General features: G+C 40.5%; 1 protein-coding gene across 2 annotated transcripts in view; it reads right to left on the bottom strand.

Annotated features, from left to right (window-relative positions):
* Window positions 1-14829, bottom strand: part of JMY (junction mediating and regulatory protein, p53 cofactor) — a 48691-nt gene extending 33862 nt beyond the window's left edge. For both annotated transcript variants that reach the window (XM_088519616.1, XM_088519615.1), the window contains exons 1-2: window positions 14077-14829; window positions 1056-1229 (exon numbers count right to left, since the gene is read on the bottom strand). In XM_088519616.1, the coding sequence (XP_088375742.1) occupies window positions 1056-1229; window positions 14077-14814 (912 nt within the window). In that variant the 5' untranslated portion in view covers window positions 14815-14829. The remainder of the gene's footprint in view (window positions 1-1055; window positions 1230-14076) is intronic.
* Window positions 14830-15767: the final 938 nt, after the last annotated feature.

Genomic DNA, 15767 nt, shown 5'->3' with positions numbered 1-15767 from the left:
GCACTGAACAAACCTTTTTATTAAGTAATTTGTTCATAATACTCAACAACACATCTGAAAAAGACAGACACCACAATTTCTATGCACTGACACTGCTCACACAGGGGAAATGCTACGAGTTCAAATACCATTACATAAATTCACAGGGTTAATTTCAGGTTGCTGAACTTTCTGAAAATTTATTTTAGTTATAGACACAGAAAAAGGTCAACATAAAATTAGTTTGTAATCTTGAATCCTCCCACCTGCCTCCATCATTTTATACTCAAAGCACTAAGAAAAACACTATTTCTTAAGTTACAACAAATTACATGTTATTAATGCACTCTCCATGTTTTAAGCGTTTTACAACATGAGAAGCACCAACTCCTAATGCTTTACCATATTATCTCTGACTAAAATGGAAAATAAGCTACTGTATAAGCAATCTTAAAGAGAACAGCATGTGCCTCTCTTTTAGATATTAGTCATTTTTCCAGCAATCAAAGTTATAGGCTTCACGTATGCAATTCTGCAATCAGTTTAGTGAGCTGAACACAGGAAGCTCAAGGAGTGACATTCAGCTGCGTATGTAGAGATGTGCTAGCTGTTCCCAAACGCTCCTCTGCGTGCAGGAACCAAAAGGAACAGGGACAACATTTAGTGATGAAACCTTCACTGCATTTACTATATAGTAAAAGTAGTGTCTAGGGTTTTTTTTTAACTCATTTCTCTCTAGACAAAGGAAAAATCCCAGCACACTGTAAAATGCAACAGATTTGTGTATACATGTTCATATGTGCATAGCCTTATATGCACAGACACAAATATATTTTGTGGTGTGTGTGGTGTGGTGTTTCTGTGCAAAGTTTCGGAGAGCTAGAGAAGGCCTTCAAACTGTCTAAAGATGTATTTTAAAATAGACAAAAGTTTACAAGCAATAACTTCTCAAAAATAAAACTTCTCCATTAATAAAGTGTCTAGAGTACAATTTTAAAGCTAAAGAAACGGTACGATTTTACCATTAATATGGAAAATATTAACATATTCATGTGGAAATATTAATACGTCCATACCTTTATCTGCTGTCTTCGAAGCATTGCAAGTTCCCTCATATCTCGAAAGGGCTGCAGTAAGTACTGATACAGTTCTGTGGTAGCTTCTGCCAGACTACTGTAGGCTTCATCTTCCATCTGATACAATTCAAGCAGCTCTACCATGCTTTCTGTGTTCTTATGTTTCTCCAGAAGCTGCGTAAAGTGATAAAAATCCCAGTTCAGTGAATGTGTTCAAACACTCTTGCTAAAAAACAACAACAAAATAACTTGTATTTGCTTATCCTCTTCTGTTATCTTCCCTCACCCACAAAATCATCCCTCAGACATACAAAGAAAGTCTTAACACCCACCCACACCTTGAGCTAAGCCAGTCAAGTATGTGCACTTCTTTAATTCTCTCTCTAGTTGTTCTCTCTCTCATCTTAACACAAAATGCTCATTGCTCTGACTGGTCACTGCTTTCCCAGGGTCTTCAAAAGTTAATAAATGTGAGCACAAAAACAGACAGCAAGAAAAGCAACCCAGGACAAATTAATCAAATGTGCTATTTCATACGTTTCCTACTCTTGACTGGGGTGGGGGAAAGGAGGAGTGATAAGAAAGAAGACAAAGACAAGAAAAATCACATTTTGATCTTTCTAGGTCTGTTTTCTTCTGGCCTGCCTGAACTTTGGACCCACAGAACTCCCCGCCACATCAGTGCGACCGCACACACACCCGTGTGAAACAAAATAATGATCTACATTTCTGCCAACCTTACCTGCCGCTCTATGACATTACCTGAGTTCAGGTGCCAAACTTCAAATCTGCAACATTTCCATTATATTTTTTTAACGAAATTGCCAAAATTTAAACTTTAAAATACTAACATTTCTAATTCATAAAAAAGCCAAACAAACAAAAACAGGGCTTCCTAAAATATCTGCCCATTCCTATTAGTACAAATTCACTACTACTTTTTTTTTTTATATTTACATGTTTGCTTTGCATCTATTTTGGGCATTTATCTGGGCAGGCATCACATGCAGCTGTAATTCTTTTATGACTTCCAAAAAAAATTCTTCTAAAACTCTTTTACTAAAACTAATCTGGAAGAGATATAAGGAAGGTACCTGATGTACTTACAAAGGCAAGACTATCTGAAATTAATTTTCCTCTTATGTAATTTTCAGACTTTGAAGGTCAATCTCTCAACCTTTACATCATCATCATCTCAAAAGCACATACTCACAATTCAGATTTGCTTAAACTCAACACAGGTTAAGGACACTAAGGAATAAATACAATGTATCTGCTACCCGTTCATTAAAGTTGGATGCTCATCTGTCTGAAATATTCTCAGTATACTCAGCTGCATCGAGTGCCATTATTAAGTATGTTCAAGTTGTCACAGTCAGTACCAAGAGGAAACACCATATCAGATGTACCAAACTCAGCTAGGGCCATTTAGCAAGACAGAGACATAAGTTAAATTGGCCAAATGCTTAAATCAACCTGGTACCTCAGAACTGTGCAGTTTCCAGTGTATTAGCATAAAAATAAATGAACAATTTTTGTGGCATACTTTATGTCCCACTGATGATTAATTCCCAGCACAGACATTCAGTGTTGCTGTTCATTTACTTCAACAGCCTCAGGATGAGTTTCTGACTTTCCAACATTTTAACTATATTATTAAAAGAAGCGGGTGGAGGAGGGAAACGTAACATCCTTTACAGGCCTAACTAGCGCTAGACCCATTCAATATTGCATTTATTTTAAGAATCCTGTTTCATAGATGTTATATGGATTCATTTAGTTGTGAACAATGTATTTTGGGCAGGCATTATGCAAATAGACTCTAACACACAGGAAACACCTTTTTTTCTTCAATTTAACAGCAGAAGTATTGAAGTATTGAACAGAGATTATTTCTGTCTTCAGTAATTTAAAAAAAAAAAAAACACTATAAAACTTTGAAAGAAATGCAGAAGCACAGTGCTGTAGATGAAGCAGTTAAGACACTCACATCCTTTCCAAACAGCAGTCCTAAGTATAAAAACATCAAATCCTCCTGTTGATAAGCTAGCAATAGGCTACAGAGAACTCCAGCCTATAAAATCCAAAGAAATAGAACTCCAGAGTGTGTAGAATTTGAATGCAATATTTCAGCAAGTGAACTCAGACTGTAAGTTGATATATTAGAAAACTGTAAGATGATTTATTAGAAAATGTTTAAAAGTGTTTCTGTTCTCTGTTAAAACTCTCTTCTTTAAAAAGTTTTACTTTTTTAAAAAAGTAAACTTTTAAAAAGTTTTTAAAACAAAAACATTCTTACTAAAAACAAACACACCCACTGCTCCTGCTAATCAGCAGCATGTTCAACTATATGGAATCTATGTTATAGGCAATTTATATTTCCCCTCTCTTATATACAGGATCCCTTATTTAAAAGGTTACTTTCTGTCGCTGAAAGATCAAGCTTTGCCAGAACTTTCAGCTTTCTGCCTGCATGACTGCATTATCATTAACCCCTTTTGCTTTTTTATTTAAAAAGAATATTTGCATTACTTTTGCAGCCGAATATCCCGGTAATGACCCAAACCTGACTCTCTGATACAGATCCTCTAAAACAGACTTTCTTGTTTGGGACAGAAACCATCCAGGAGAATGCAAAAGCTGCTGACAGTTGGGGTGGCAGAAGCAAATGAGGCAGCATTAACAGCCTGAAAAGCGCTGGGCGCAGCACTGCATCAGTCTCAGGAAGAGACCAGCCAGTGAGGTCCACACAAAGCTGATTTGGAAACCACAGAGTTTATAATTGGTGCTCAGCGCAATCATCCACCTACTCAGCGGACAAAATGCTAAAGGGTCCAATTTTTCCAAGGAGGCTTTTGAAGACGGGGGATTGAACTATCTGGCAACGCGGAGCAAAGGGGAATGCCTGGGTTTGAGTGGGGGTTTCTGCACAGCTGTTTACAGAAGCGCTAAGTTAATTAAAATAATCAAACCAAACCAGAAGCATATATAGCAAACAAGTTCATCAAAGTTTGCAGATATTCTATGAAAGAAAGAGCAAACAAACAAGATACGGGTAGGGGTTTAGGATCAGAGAAAGAGAGCACTCTCACAGAACATTTCATGCTATCTTGTGAAGGCCTCTGAAGAACTGGTACCAATACAAGACAGCTGTTTGTTTCATTGCTTGGAATGGTGCAGCACAAACAAGCTATATAAATCAGAGCAAACAGGGGCTGGTTCCACAGGAGTGCCATGTTTCTTTCCCAGCTGTCAGTAACTTAGAAATAAGAATTCACATTAAAATGTAATTTGATGAATGAGATAGAGGAGTTTTCACTATTTCAAAGTTAACTCTCGGACTCCTATTCCTCCCTTTGGAAATGGGCAAAATAACTAAACAATAAAGTCATTAATGAATCACCGATCAGTTGAAACACAGTAACGTTGAACCAAAAGACTTGGAGGCACACCTCACCCTGAAGGCTTGGCAAACAGCTGCACTCTACTTATATCCTAATAAGCTCTGACTTTTCCTGCAGGAGTCGGACCAAAAACACCCATAACCCAGAAGAGTGAGAACGCGCATTGAAGTAAATGTGCATGCTATGCCATAAAATACGCCAAGAAAAGACAGACTGTAATGGCCTTCACTCTGAAGGGCACGTGCAACACGCACACTGAAGGATCCAGCCTCTACTGTACCTTATCCAAAGGCATGGAAGAGTCGGGCGTAAGAAGGAAACAATGCCAAGCACGGTTAAACCAAATTCTGAAAGTTTACAAACTACTGATTATTTTAAAAGCTGAATGCAACTTTAAAAATAAACCCCAACAACAACACCCCCTACATTCACAGTCTAGTATTATTAACTAATAAAAAGCTAAATAAGGTATCAAAAAACTCCTGAAATCCCATATTGTGCACACTACTTTTCCTCCCACTCTAACAGCAAATAGCATTAATTAGCAAGCTATTAAATCACTTTTCTAACAGTAAAACATTTCAGAAGAGAGCAATTTAAATTACTATCAGAACTGTGTTCTGTGTTGGTATTCATTTGGGTTGGTTTTTTTTGTTCCTATTTTCACAGGAAAACAAGGGGAAGGATACACAGATGAAAAGTAGGAAAAACAAAACCTAGTCATGTCTAGTGTGGGCGCTTAGTATTTCTGATATAAATTTTCATGTAAAAATGTAAAAGAAAAAAAATAGCAGCCAAAGAGATATAAGAAGCACAATAAAACACAGTTGAAATACATACAGCTTATCTATTAATAAAATTCTTCCCAATATTTCAAGCACTTTGGATTTTTTTAAACTCCCATCATAAATTCTTCCCTTCCACATGTGAAATCTTCGCTAAATTATACTACTGTGAAGTGAAAAAAATATTTAAAATATCTTCTGCAACACCACATGATTGTAAACAAATATTGCTGTCCTTCAAAGACCAAAAAATGCTACTTTCTACTATCGGAAGTCATTTATTTCTAGTGGTTTGTAGCCAAAAACTAAATTAATGTCCACAAACCATTCAAACTTTTTTGAATGGGTACTGTTTGTCTGCTTCACAGATTATAAAAAAATGCCTTACCATTCCACTCCACTGGTGGAATGTGTGGTTACACTGTACAAATACCACAAACAGGAACAAATAGATGAAGAGGAAATCCAGAAAAATCCAGAGGAAATCTTACCAACAGAAGATTTTCAACTGAAAACAACCTCTGTAAAAATTTTTGTAACAGTCAACAAAGTAAGAAGCAGATACATGATCAGATATTTTACATGTGCTCTAAACAGCTGAGGAGTTTCAGATACCAGTCTGCCAAGGGAGCTGTCTTCACATCAGCTAATCAAAAAGTAAAATCCAACTCCACAAACAAACCTTTAACAGGAAGTTATTAAGAAGAAAGGACACAGATGAAAAGCAAGAACTAATAAACAAGGAGACATTTGTGGAGAAATTGCAAGTGAAAAGCCTAGTACTGGTGGGGTAAGTAATTTTTATATTAGGGAGGAATTTAGCACTCTTAATTAAAACTTCTAAGATTAATAATAGTTTCTTAAGATAACTTAACAATGGTTTGGTTTAACTATATTTAAGCCCATCTCCTTCAGAAAAGTCAGCCAACTTTCAACAACTAACTAAAACAAAAACACATTTCCCACATTAATTTATAGCATTTATGACTAGAAGATGCTATGAGATCATCCAATCTTCCTGTCCAAAAGATTTGGACTACTTTTATAATCATGTTTCCAGTTATCCAAGGGCTACAGTAATTTTTCTTAAATACTAACCCATGCTCTAGCAGATATCACCATCAGATTTCTAGATGAGATCATACTATTACTTTCCTTGAGGACACGATAACTCTTTCATTCCCATTCTTAAACCTTCTTACATGGTTGCTATTAAACAGCACTGCGGTTGAAGTAGGGGTTTTCAGGGAACGATTCGAAGATCTTTGTTCTGAGTGGTTATAGTGATGCTAGTACCCTAAAAGATGCATGAGTAATTCAAATACACTGTTCCAATGCATATTAGCTTTGGCTCCTTTCCTTAAAAATTCTCAGTCTTCTAATAAAGATCAGTATAAAAACTTTGAACATTTGTTTTTTAACATAGTGAAATGCTTATGGCAACAGAATCTTATTTACAAGTGTTTATTATATAGTAAATTTACATTAATTTGTGACAAAAATTTAAAAATAATCTGATTTTTTTTGTAATTACTTCTGATTGTTTTCTGGGACAGAAGGAAGAAATGATGAATAGCTTTTATATTACTAGCACCTCGCACTGGAATTACCCAAAATTGAAAAAAAAAAAAAAAAAAATCTAGGCACAGATTCATCTAATAAAGTTCAATAAATGTTCCATGTTTTTTCTACTGTTGCTCAGTACCCCCATAGCAGAACTATAATATTGCCAAATCTGAAAAGTTGTTTCTTCCATGCAGAAAATAAAGGACAAGGTAGATTGAGCTACATTTAGAAGATACCTTCAGCATCTAAAGCAGCAGACTTGGTACCTCATAACATAACCTCACTCTACTACCAAGCAGCATTCTGAGCACCTGCTCAAATATATTCTTCCTTCTACTCAACACTCAATCCAAAGCGCTGTGTGCAGCTCTGTGCTCCCCTACAAGAAAGACATGGACCTCCCAGAGCACGTCCAATGAAGGGCCATGAAGATGATTAAGGCTGTTTAGACTGCAGAAGATAAGACTTGGGGAATTTTATCAATGTTTAGAAATATCTGGTGGGAAGATGCCCACTGAGTGATAGGACAGGAGGCAATAGACACAAATCGAAGAACAAGAAATTCCACCTCATCACAACGCTTTTTCACTGTGGCAGCAGGTGAACACTGAAACAGATTATTTGGAGAGGTTGTAGTCTCCATCCTTGGAGAGATTCCAAACCCAAATGCACGCAATTCCTGATCCTGCTTGAGCAGCGAGGCTGGACCAGACCATCTCCAAAGTCTCTGACAACCTCCACTACTGTGCATTCATGTGATATATCAAAAAGTTAATCAAAATTGGTCTTAAGGACATCATAATTCTCCCTCCCTCTCCCTGCTCCTTTTTCCCTCTCTCCCTACCACATCTCCTAAAGTTATGTTTCTGTCTCCTGGAAAAAAAAAAAAGAAGGAATTCCACGGATTTATTTTTAGTTGGACAGAGTTCCTACTTGGACTAGCATTCTCTTGTACAGTAGAGATTTCTTTGTGGACTATAATGCTACAATTCTCCTAATATTAAAGAAAGGGATGCTAAAAGCACTCCCCAAGAAGGATCACATGGCTACCTACAGGAAAATGGTGATTTCAGCTTTTCAGAGGCTTCTCCAGCTCTATTGCTTCTCCAGCAATATTATATATATGAGCACATACACATAAGCTAAAAAATCGCCACTGATCATCTGTAAGCCTTTATTATAAAAAGAAACGTAAAGAGATGTAATTACTAGAAATAATCTATTTCCTCATGCTAAACTGGCCCGTGTAACACCATCTCAACCAGAAATAAGGGGGTAGAAAAAGTTAAAAAAAAAAATAAATAAATAAATAATAAAGCAATGTTGAAAGGCACTGACCCGATGGCCTGAGTCCTGTAGGACATTTCATATATAAGGGAGAAAGAAAATAATGCTTGGAAAAAAAAAATATATATATATATATATATATATGCAAGAAGGCAAAGTTAAGGTAAATATGAAGGAGAAAACAAACAAACAAAACAACACAAAAAAAAAAACCCACAAGGCCAAGACCAGATCTAAACACTACAAAGTGTAGTGGGCTGTAAATTCCAAGCAGTATAAAGGTAACAGAGTGTTGGTTACATGGGCTATATGTTCCAGTTCAGAATATTCTGGCATATAAAAATGTTGCAACTACATAAACTACATATCAACTAGAACAACTTTAACAGGAAATGAAAAAAGGTCCTTGTGAAATAAACAATTCACATTTTTATCTGAAACATGAAATAACTTGATCTTGTCATCAGAATACTCTCCTGACCACAAGACAGAAATTGTCTCTCGACCCCAGTGCAGATAAAGTTCATATTTTATTTTATTCCTACTTCTCAGGTATTTGGATAGGGACAAGAACTATGAGATTAGCAAGCTGTTTCTTTAATTTCTAAAAATTAGCATCAGACTTACTGGTCACATTGAGCTGTATAGCTATGTATTTATTAATATTACTACGATTATTTTTGATGTGAAACTTAAGTATTGCTAGGCAAGCAAATTCTTCAAGGAGTTTTCCTTTTTTTGTGTATATATCATTTATACTTCTTTATGTCTTAAAATAATGCACATTACTGTAAGCATTCCACCCTCTTCAAATACAGTAGTGTTTGGGATCATCTTCAGCTAGCTCTCATCAAACTAACAAGGCATTAATAAAACAACACATGAAGTCTATCCACATATGTTTCCCATATGTGGCTTACAGAAAGAGGAAAAAAAAAATTACATAAAATCTAGAAGTATCCCACTGAGACTGGAAAAGAGACAATACAAAAAGATTGAGAAAAACAACATCAGTAGCCAAAACTCTAATTAGCCCACATTCACCAGTCCATGGATCTCTGAGGCAATTTGATGCTACCTAAAAAAAACAAGAATTAAAAGCAAGCAGCAATAGAAAAAAAAATCATGAGGATCTCAAGCAGAAGACAGACAAATGATTTAAAAAATCTAATTAAAGGATAAATAGTAATTTGCATAAGGCTTAGAAGATTATACTTCACAAGCTAAGGAAAGAAGCAAACACTGAGTAATGTGGTAATGTAGTCTGATTTCCTTTACATACTTAATGCTAGAAGCCATTTTAAAGCATGTATTTTAGAATGGTATGCAATCACATCTTAAGACTTTTGGTAACTCTACGTTCATCATATGATTAAGCTGTTGCTCTGTTCACCCTTTCTGCTATAAGGGCCCAGGAATCTCAAGTGACATAAAACCCTTTCTATCAAGAACAATATCTATGTGACTTTGCTTTTTGCCTTCACTTCTGGAAACGGTGCGCATGTCACTGTGCTTACCCAAAAACACAGCACAGTATTCTTGCTGCTGGCTTTCATGCTTACTGCATAAGCTGGGTGCGAACTTCCAGCCTCCAGAGATGCCAAAGCCTTTAAAGTTCTTATTAACTTAGGACTAGGTCAAAACAGCCAGAAATAATTGCTAGTGGCTCCAACTGCAGCTTTATATAAATAAAAAGATGATGACTGGCAAGGATAAACACTGAGAAAAACATCTTTGGTCGGACAGCAACAGAAGTCCTAGCTGGAGTATTATTATCATGCGGCTGTTTCCTAAGAGCTTGGAGACTGCTCTCAATTCCACACAGCTCTCCCTACAGCTGCCAAGAGATGCTAAGGTTGGGTTAGCACTAACCTACAGCACAACCTACTTAAACAGCTTGTTTATCAAGTGTTCAGGAAAGAACCAAAACAGCTTTACTGAAAACAACTGTTGTCACTGCAGCTGATGAGCACGGACAGAAAGCTTGCGAACAAAAATTGGAAGGATTTCCAGAAGGTTCAGTATTAATCTAGTTCTATTCACATGAATAGAAAGAAAATATCAACGGTACATCTTCTTTTAACCTTCTGTGTTTGCAAAGTTAAGTTTGAACCAGTGTTCTGCTTTCTCACTATATATATATATATATATATATATATTTTCTAAATCCAATCACTGCAGTTAACATACAGATCTCACAACAAACAAAAAGCCCAGTCTTTGAATTGCACTGCACCTAACAGTAGATCACCCAGTGGAAACAGCTACTTTAATATGGAAAAGTCACGTTATTTTTGCAGTGGCCTGCTACCTAACATAGACATATTCATTTTAGTACTGAATGCACAGAAGCAAGGAGCAGTGTCTTAGTTGCTGAGAGCGCATCATGAACTTTATTTTCACTGAATATCAGAAGAGGCTCAAAGGCTCAACCATGGCTATTACTTAGGGTTTTTTTGATGAACACAAAGTATGTGCTGACATCCTTTGAAATTGGCAGCTGTGCAATTCTATCAGTTACAAGTGGACTAGCTCCTTATCAATTTGTATGATTTGACAATCCTAGTTCATTCATTCAAAACCAAACTTCTTTACTAAAGCTATGCAAAGGTCATTAAAAAAAAAAGTGTACACACCAAATAAGAACGGGAAAAAAGTGACAACACTGCTTTCTAATAATATTTTCTTCTCATACAACAGTGAGTTGTTACTCATAGAGGTTAAATGGAAAATAATCTTTCTAACTCCTTGAATCAAAAGTAAAATGAAGCCTATCAACATCTAATTAAAGTCTCTAGGGCTTTTCTCATGCTTAACAAAACCTTCTAGTATACAAGGGAAAGAGTTTAAAAATATCAATAGGTCCTCACTCCCAACAGCCTTAAACTAACCACAGAAAAACACGGTGGTCTCAGAATGCCTTCAGAATTTAACCCTGCACTGAAAGTGTTTCTATTAAAGCAATTAAAGGAACACATACAGCAAGTGAGGAGATGCTGGGTGACTTTTCAGTCTGCCTGCAAACATCACAATTCCAAGACTTTCCCAAACAACAGTAAAACGACACAAAGTCTCTGTAACTGGCATTCAAGGTCCTATAGACTGTCATCTGCCAAACTTCACACAACTGTGGTGCTTAAGAGCTATAGGAAACAGAGGCATTCACAGGTCCCATTAATTCAGAGCTGTTGAAGAACACATGTAGTGCAAAGAGAGGCTTCCAGGACCCACGACTCGCTAGGCAGAAGCGAATAAAAGCAAAAACATGTGATGGGCTACATTTGCAGGCAGGATTAAGTCATCAACCCCTCAACCATATTTTAAATTACACAAAGAACAACACTTTTTATTCAGCATAACGATGTCCACATTCAACCTCCTTCCAAAATAGCACTGCTAAAGAGACACTGCACAATCTTTGCTACCGCTAGGGAGAAAATTACAAGCAGGGACACTTGTCCTACAGAAGCTCCTTCTAAACTGTAACAGCCAGGAAATTGGCAGTGACAGAGAAAAGAAAGGAACTTTTAAATATTGGTAATACTGACCAAGAGGTTGGAATCCCAAATGGGGACTCAAGTGGCATCCTCTTTATTAAAATAATAACTTTTTCTTTTATCTAGCTATTAACTGATTCTTTCTCCTGTTTACATTTGGGAGCTTAGTCTTCTACTTAAGCATCTGATTAATTTTTTGAAGAAGCATAAACTTAATGAATGAGGACTCAAAAAAAATGTGTATTAGTATTCAAAAAAAAGCTAGAGAAGAGTTTCCTCCTATAGGTAAAAGCTTCTGCTTCAGCATAAATTAACTATCCTTATTTTTTTCAGAATTAACGCTCTACTTCAAAAAATAAAAACTTGTGTTATTTCAAAAAGGCAAGTTATGTAGAAGAAAATAATTCCAGGTTATAAAGTTACTCTATTTTTTCCTTCCTGATCTTGCATCTGTTTCTACTTGCAACATTTTTCCGGCTTATTAAAGGTTTATAATTGAAATAGATAGAAATGCCTATTACAAAGGGCAGCAATTATTAACTGCTGTGAAAATAAACTGGCTAGTGTCTAACTTACGAAACACAGCAGATGGCCAAGCAGGGGATGCTGAAACAATGAAAGCAGAAGATTTTGCTGCTCACTTTGCTTCTCCATCCCAAAGAACATAATGAACTGACTGTGCGAGCATTTTACAAGTGCATTAATTGCACCGAGAAACTTGCCCTGGAAAAGCAGATATATTAAATTATGAAGCCCAGAAGCTATTTGGAAATGTTATGCCCAAAATCTTCATGGTCTAAACTTGCTCTTTTAAGAAGCTTACATTCAGGAAGACCTTCTGTATTATTGGATATCTTTTTCAGTTGCAAATGAAAACACATTAGTCCTTTCTTCCCAAAGTTCTAACATGAGGCAAACTCACTTAAAATTGCAGGAATTCAACAGCTAACAGGCTGATTTCAAATACAGATAGAAAAGTAAATAAATAAAAAAGATTAAATGTTGATTCTGTAGTTGTTTCTTGATACCAAGAAAAACCTTATGTCAGAAATACCCAGCAATACCCATCATCCATTGCTTCACTTTCTTGGAATTGCAATGACAAATGATACTACTATTTGCTCAAAAGAAAGACATCCCAAACAAAGTAAACCACTAAGAGGTAAGAAAAAGAGAAACCCGAGAGTCAAAAGGGAAAGAGCAGGTCACTCTATTGGTTTCCCTTCTTAAACATGAACTACCTTTAATTAAAGAAGTGTCAATTTACACAATAAACAGTGTCAGAAGTACTGCTGTACTGGCTTTAGGTGCACTACTGGATTGGTTACCATGGAGAAGGAAGGTGGCCCTATGGCCAAATACACGTATGTGTGCCAAGTTCTAAATATTAATTGGGACTAAGATGCTGTAGTTTCAACATTTTGATCCTTGATGAAGCTTGCATAACCTACCAATAACCATTTTTCCCCTTGCCGCTGGTGCTAACAGAACTTGAAATGTTCCACATAACAAACAGTTCTTGCAGAGTAATTTTGAATCAGTGGTTCTAGAAAAAAAAAATGCATTTTGAGTTTGATAATCATTTCCAAGAAGTTCACTACTATTTTTGAACATGAAATAAAGGGAGGATAAATATATGAGCAACTGGAGCAGCCAACCTCAGTTTATATCCGTACAATAGAACTTAGATGGCATTTGCAAAATTAAAAGCCTTGTCTAAATCACCCTCTGTACATTCTCGACAAAGGTTACACAAACACAAAGGCAAGAGTAAAATTCTCATAACTACTGTGAAAATCTGGATCCCCAAGTATCTCAGTCCACAAAGAAGTGGGAAAAAATCTCACAGTCTAAAAGGAAATGTTAGAACAACCAACATCCTCAACAGCTTCGCTGTAAACAGCATAAAGCAAACGAACAAGTATGACTTGAAATGTCCAGGTACTGTAACAGATGCTGCTTGGCAATGGCAATAGGGTAAAACTTGCTAGGACCAGACAGTTTGCTTTCGTAAAATCCTAACTCCAAGGTAGCTTAGTCTTAAAATACCAGCTCAATGTAAGTGTAGTTATTCCATTGCCACTGGAAGCATCATCTCACTTGAAATACTAGATTGAGAGCACATTAGAACCTAGAACTGTTGGCTTAAGAAATCTCAACTGTGCTGTCAAACACTACACACTGCTGCTCCCATTAAATAGAAAAATCCTGGCTCCAACCTGCTCTGGTGCAACTCAAAACAAGTCTGGCAGTGAGACCTTGCCAAATCCATCAGGTTCTCGGTCACAAACCTCTAAATTCTACTGCACGTAACCAAGTGCTGAGCCACACTGGACAACCAAGCAGATCTGCATCTAGATATCTTGGGAAGGGTTAATCCTCATTTTCTTATACTCTCCAAGTTTTATTTTTCAGCTACACAGCAGGAAAGAGCATCCAGGCCACGTGGAGGTGGAGGACGTGGAGCACGGGGTGGTCTCACCTCCTGGATCCGCCGGCGGGCCCGCTGCAGCACCTCCTCGTAGCCCTTCTGCCGCAGCTCGCTCAGGCTCTCGTAATACTCCTCGGGGTCGTCGGTCTCGGTGAAGAGCACCTGCGAGAGGATCTTCCAACCGCACGTATCCAAGCTGTGCACCAGGTAAACCTGCAGCTTGCAGCAGAGCGCGTCCATCTCCTGCTCGGAGAGCTCCGGCGCCCCGAAGAGCACGGTCCACATCCCCGAGGGCTCCTCGGGGAAGGCGGGCAGGTAGGGCTCCAGCTCCGAGTTCACGGAGCACAGCTGCTGGTGCACGGCCCGCAGGTCCTGGAAGGAGAAGAGGCCGGCCCAGCTGCACTCCTCCGCCGCGGGCTCCGCGTCGGCCGCCTCCTCCCTGTCCAGCTCCAGCACTTCCATGTCCTCGGCGGCCGCCTCGGCACCGCCGCGGGCCGGGCTGGTCCGCGCGCGCAGTGGGCTCCGCGGCGCCGGGACGGGCTCGGCGCCGCGGCGGCGCGCGGGGCTGCGGGCCAGGGCGGCGGGCGCGGGGCCGCGGCGGCGCAACTCCCGGGTGCCGCTGCGCTGCCGCTGCGCCGTGCGGTTGTGGCAGGTGATGGCGAACTTGCCCTCGATTTCGTTCCACGCCACGATGAAGGCGAACTTGTGCTTCTCGTGCTCCTGGAAAGCGTGCGGCCTCACGGCCACCCAGTCCGCCTCGAGCGTCTCCTCCAGCGCGAAGGCGGACATGGCGCCGCTCCCGCCCGGCCGGCAGCGGCTCCCCGCGCGCCGCGGCCCTCACCGCCCACCGCCAGCCATCTTAGCGCCGCGGGGGCGCGCGGCGGGGAGGAGGCCGCGCGGCGGGGGGAGGAGCCGCCCGCGCGCGCGCCGCTGCCCCGCTCACGGGCCGGCGCCGCTGCGGACAATACGCGCCCGGGCCGCGCAGGCACCGCGCGGGTCACGTGGCGCCCGATCTGTTTACAAGCGGCGGCGGCGCTGCGGCAACTCGCCGCCGGGCCCCGCCCCCCGCGCCGCCGCGCGCCCTCCTCATTGGCTAGCACCGCCGCTTATCAGCTTCCACCGCCCGCCCTCCGGCCTTTAGCCCCGCCCCCTGCGCCCGCCATAAGAGGAGGCTGGGGAGGGGTCTGCAGTGGGCGTGGCCTGTAGCTGTGGGCGTGGTCTGTCGCGGTGGGCGTGGCCTTGCTCCTTCCGCGGCTACGTAGAGCGCGGCCGTCGAGCCGCCCCGCGCTGGGCATGCTGGGAAGGGCACGTGCCGCCCGCAGCCGTTAGTGGGGGAGGGGATTTGGACTGGGGGAGGGGCTTGGGGGCGAGGGCGGTGTGACCGTGCCCAGGCCGAGCCTTGTGGTGGCCCCCGGCTCCGGCCGAGCTGCGGCCGCCTGCGGGAAGGGGCCGCGGAGGGCGAGGTCCTCCCGGCTCCTGCGCCATGTCCCTCCCCCGGCCCTTACAGCGGGGTGAGGGGGGCAGCGGCCCCAGGCTGAGGCGGCCGCAGCTCGGCCCGGCTCCGTCCGTCCCCTTCCCGGCCGCGACCGCAGCGCGGCCCTGTGCCGGCGGCTAGAGCTGCTTTGCCCGCTCTCCACAGGCGTTTTCCGTGCTGTTCTGTGGGTCCCTGTGATGCCTTGGTAGCTTATTGTAGCCTGTCTGTGTTACTTCCTTCTGACTAGAGATTAAACCCACGTATTTCC

This window comes from Tinamus guttatus, unplaced genomic scaffold (genome assembly GCF_059628265.1).
Source record: "Tinamus guttatus ecotype Peru unplaced genomic scaffold, ASM5962826v1 Tinamus_guttatus_pri_ptg000064l, whole genome shotgun sequence".
In the NCBI taxonomy this organism is placed as follows: domain Eukaryota; kingdom Metazoa; phylum Chordata; class Aves; order Tinamiformes; family Tinamidae; genus Tinamus; species Tinamus guttatus.
The sequence above is the reverse complement of the archived record's forward strand: the minus strand, read 5'-3'. Positions and strand labels throughout refer to the sequence as shown.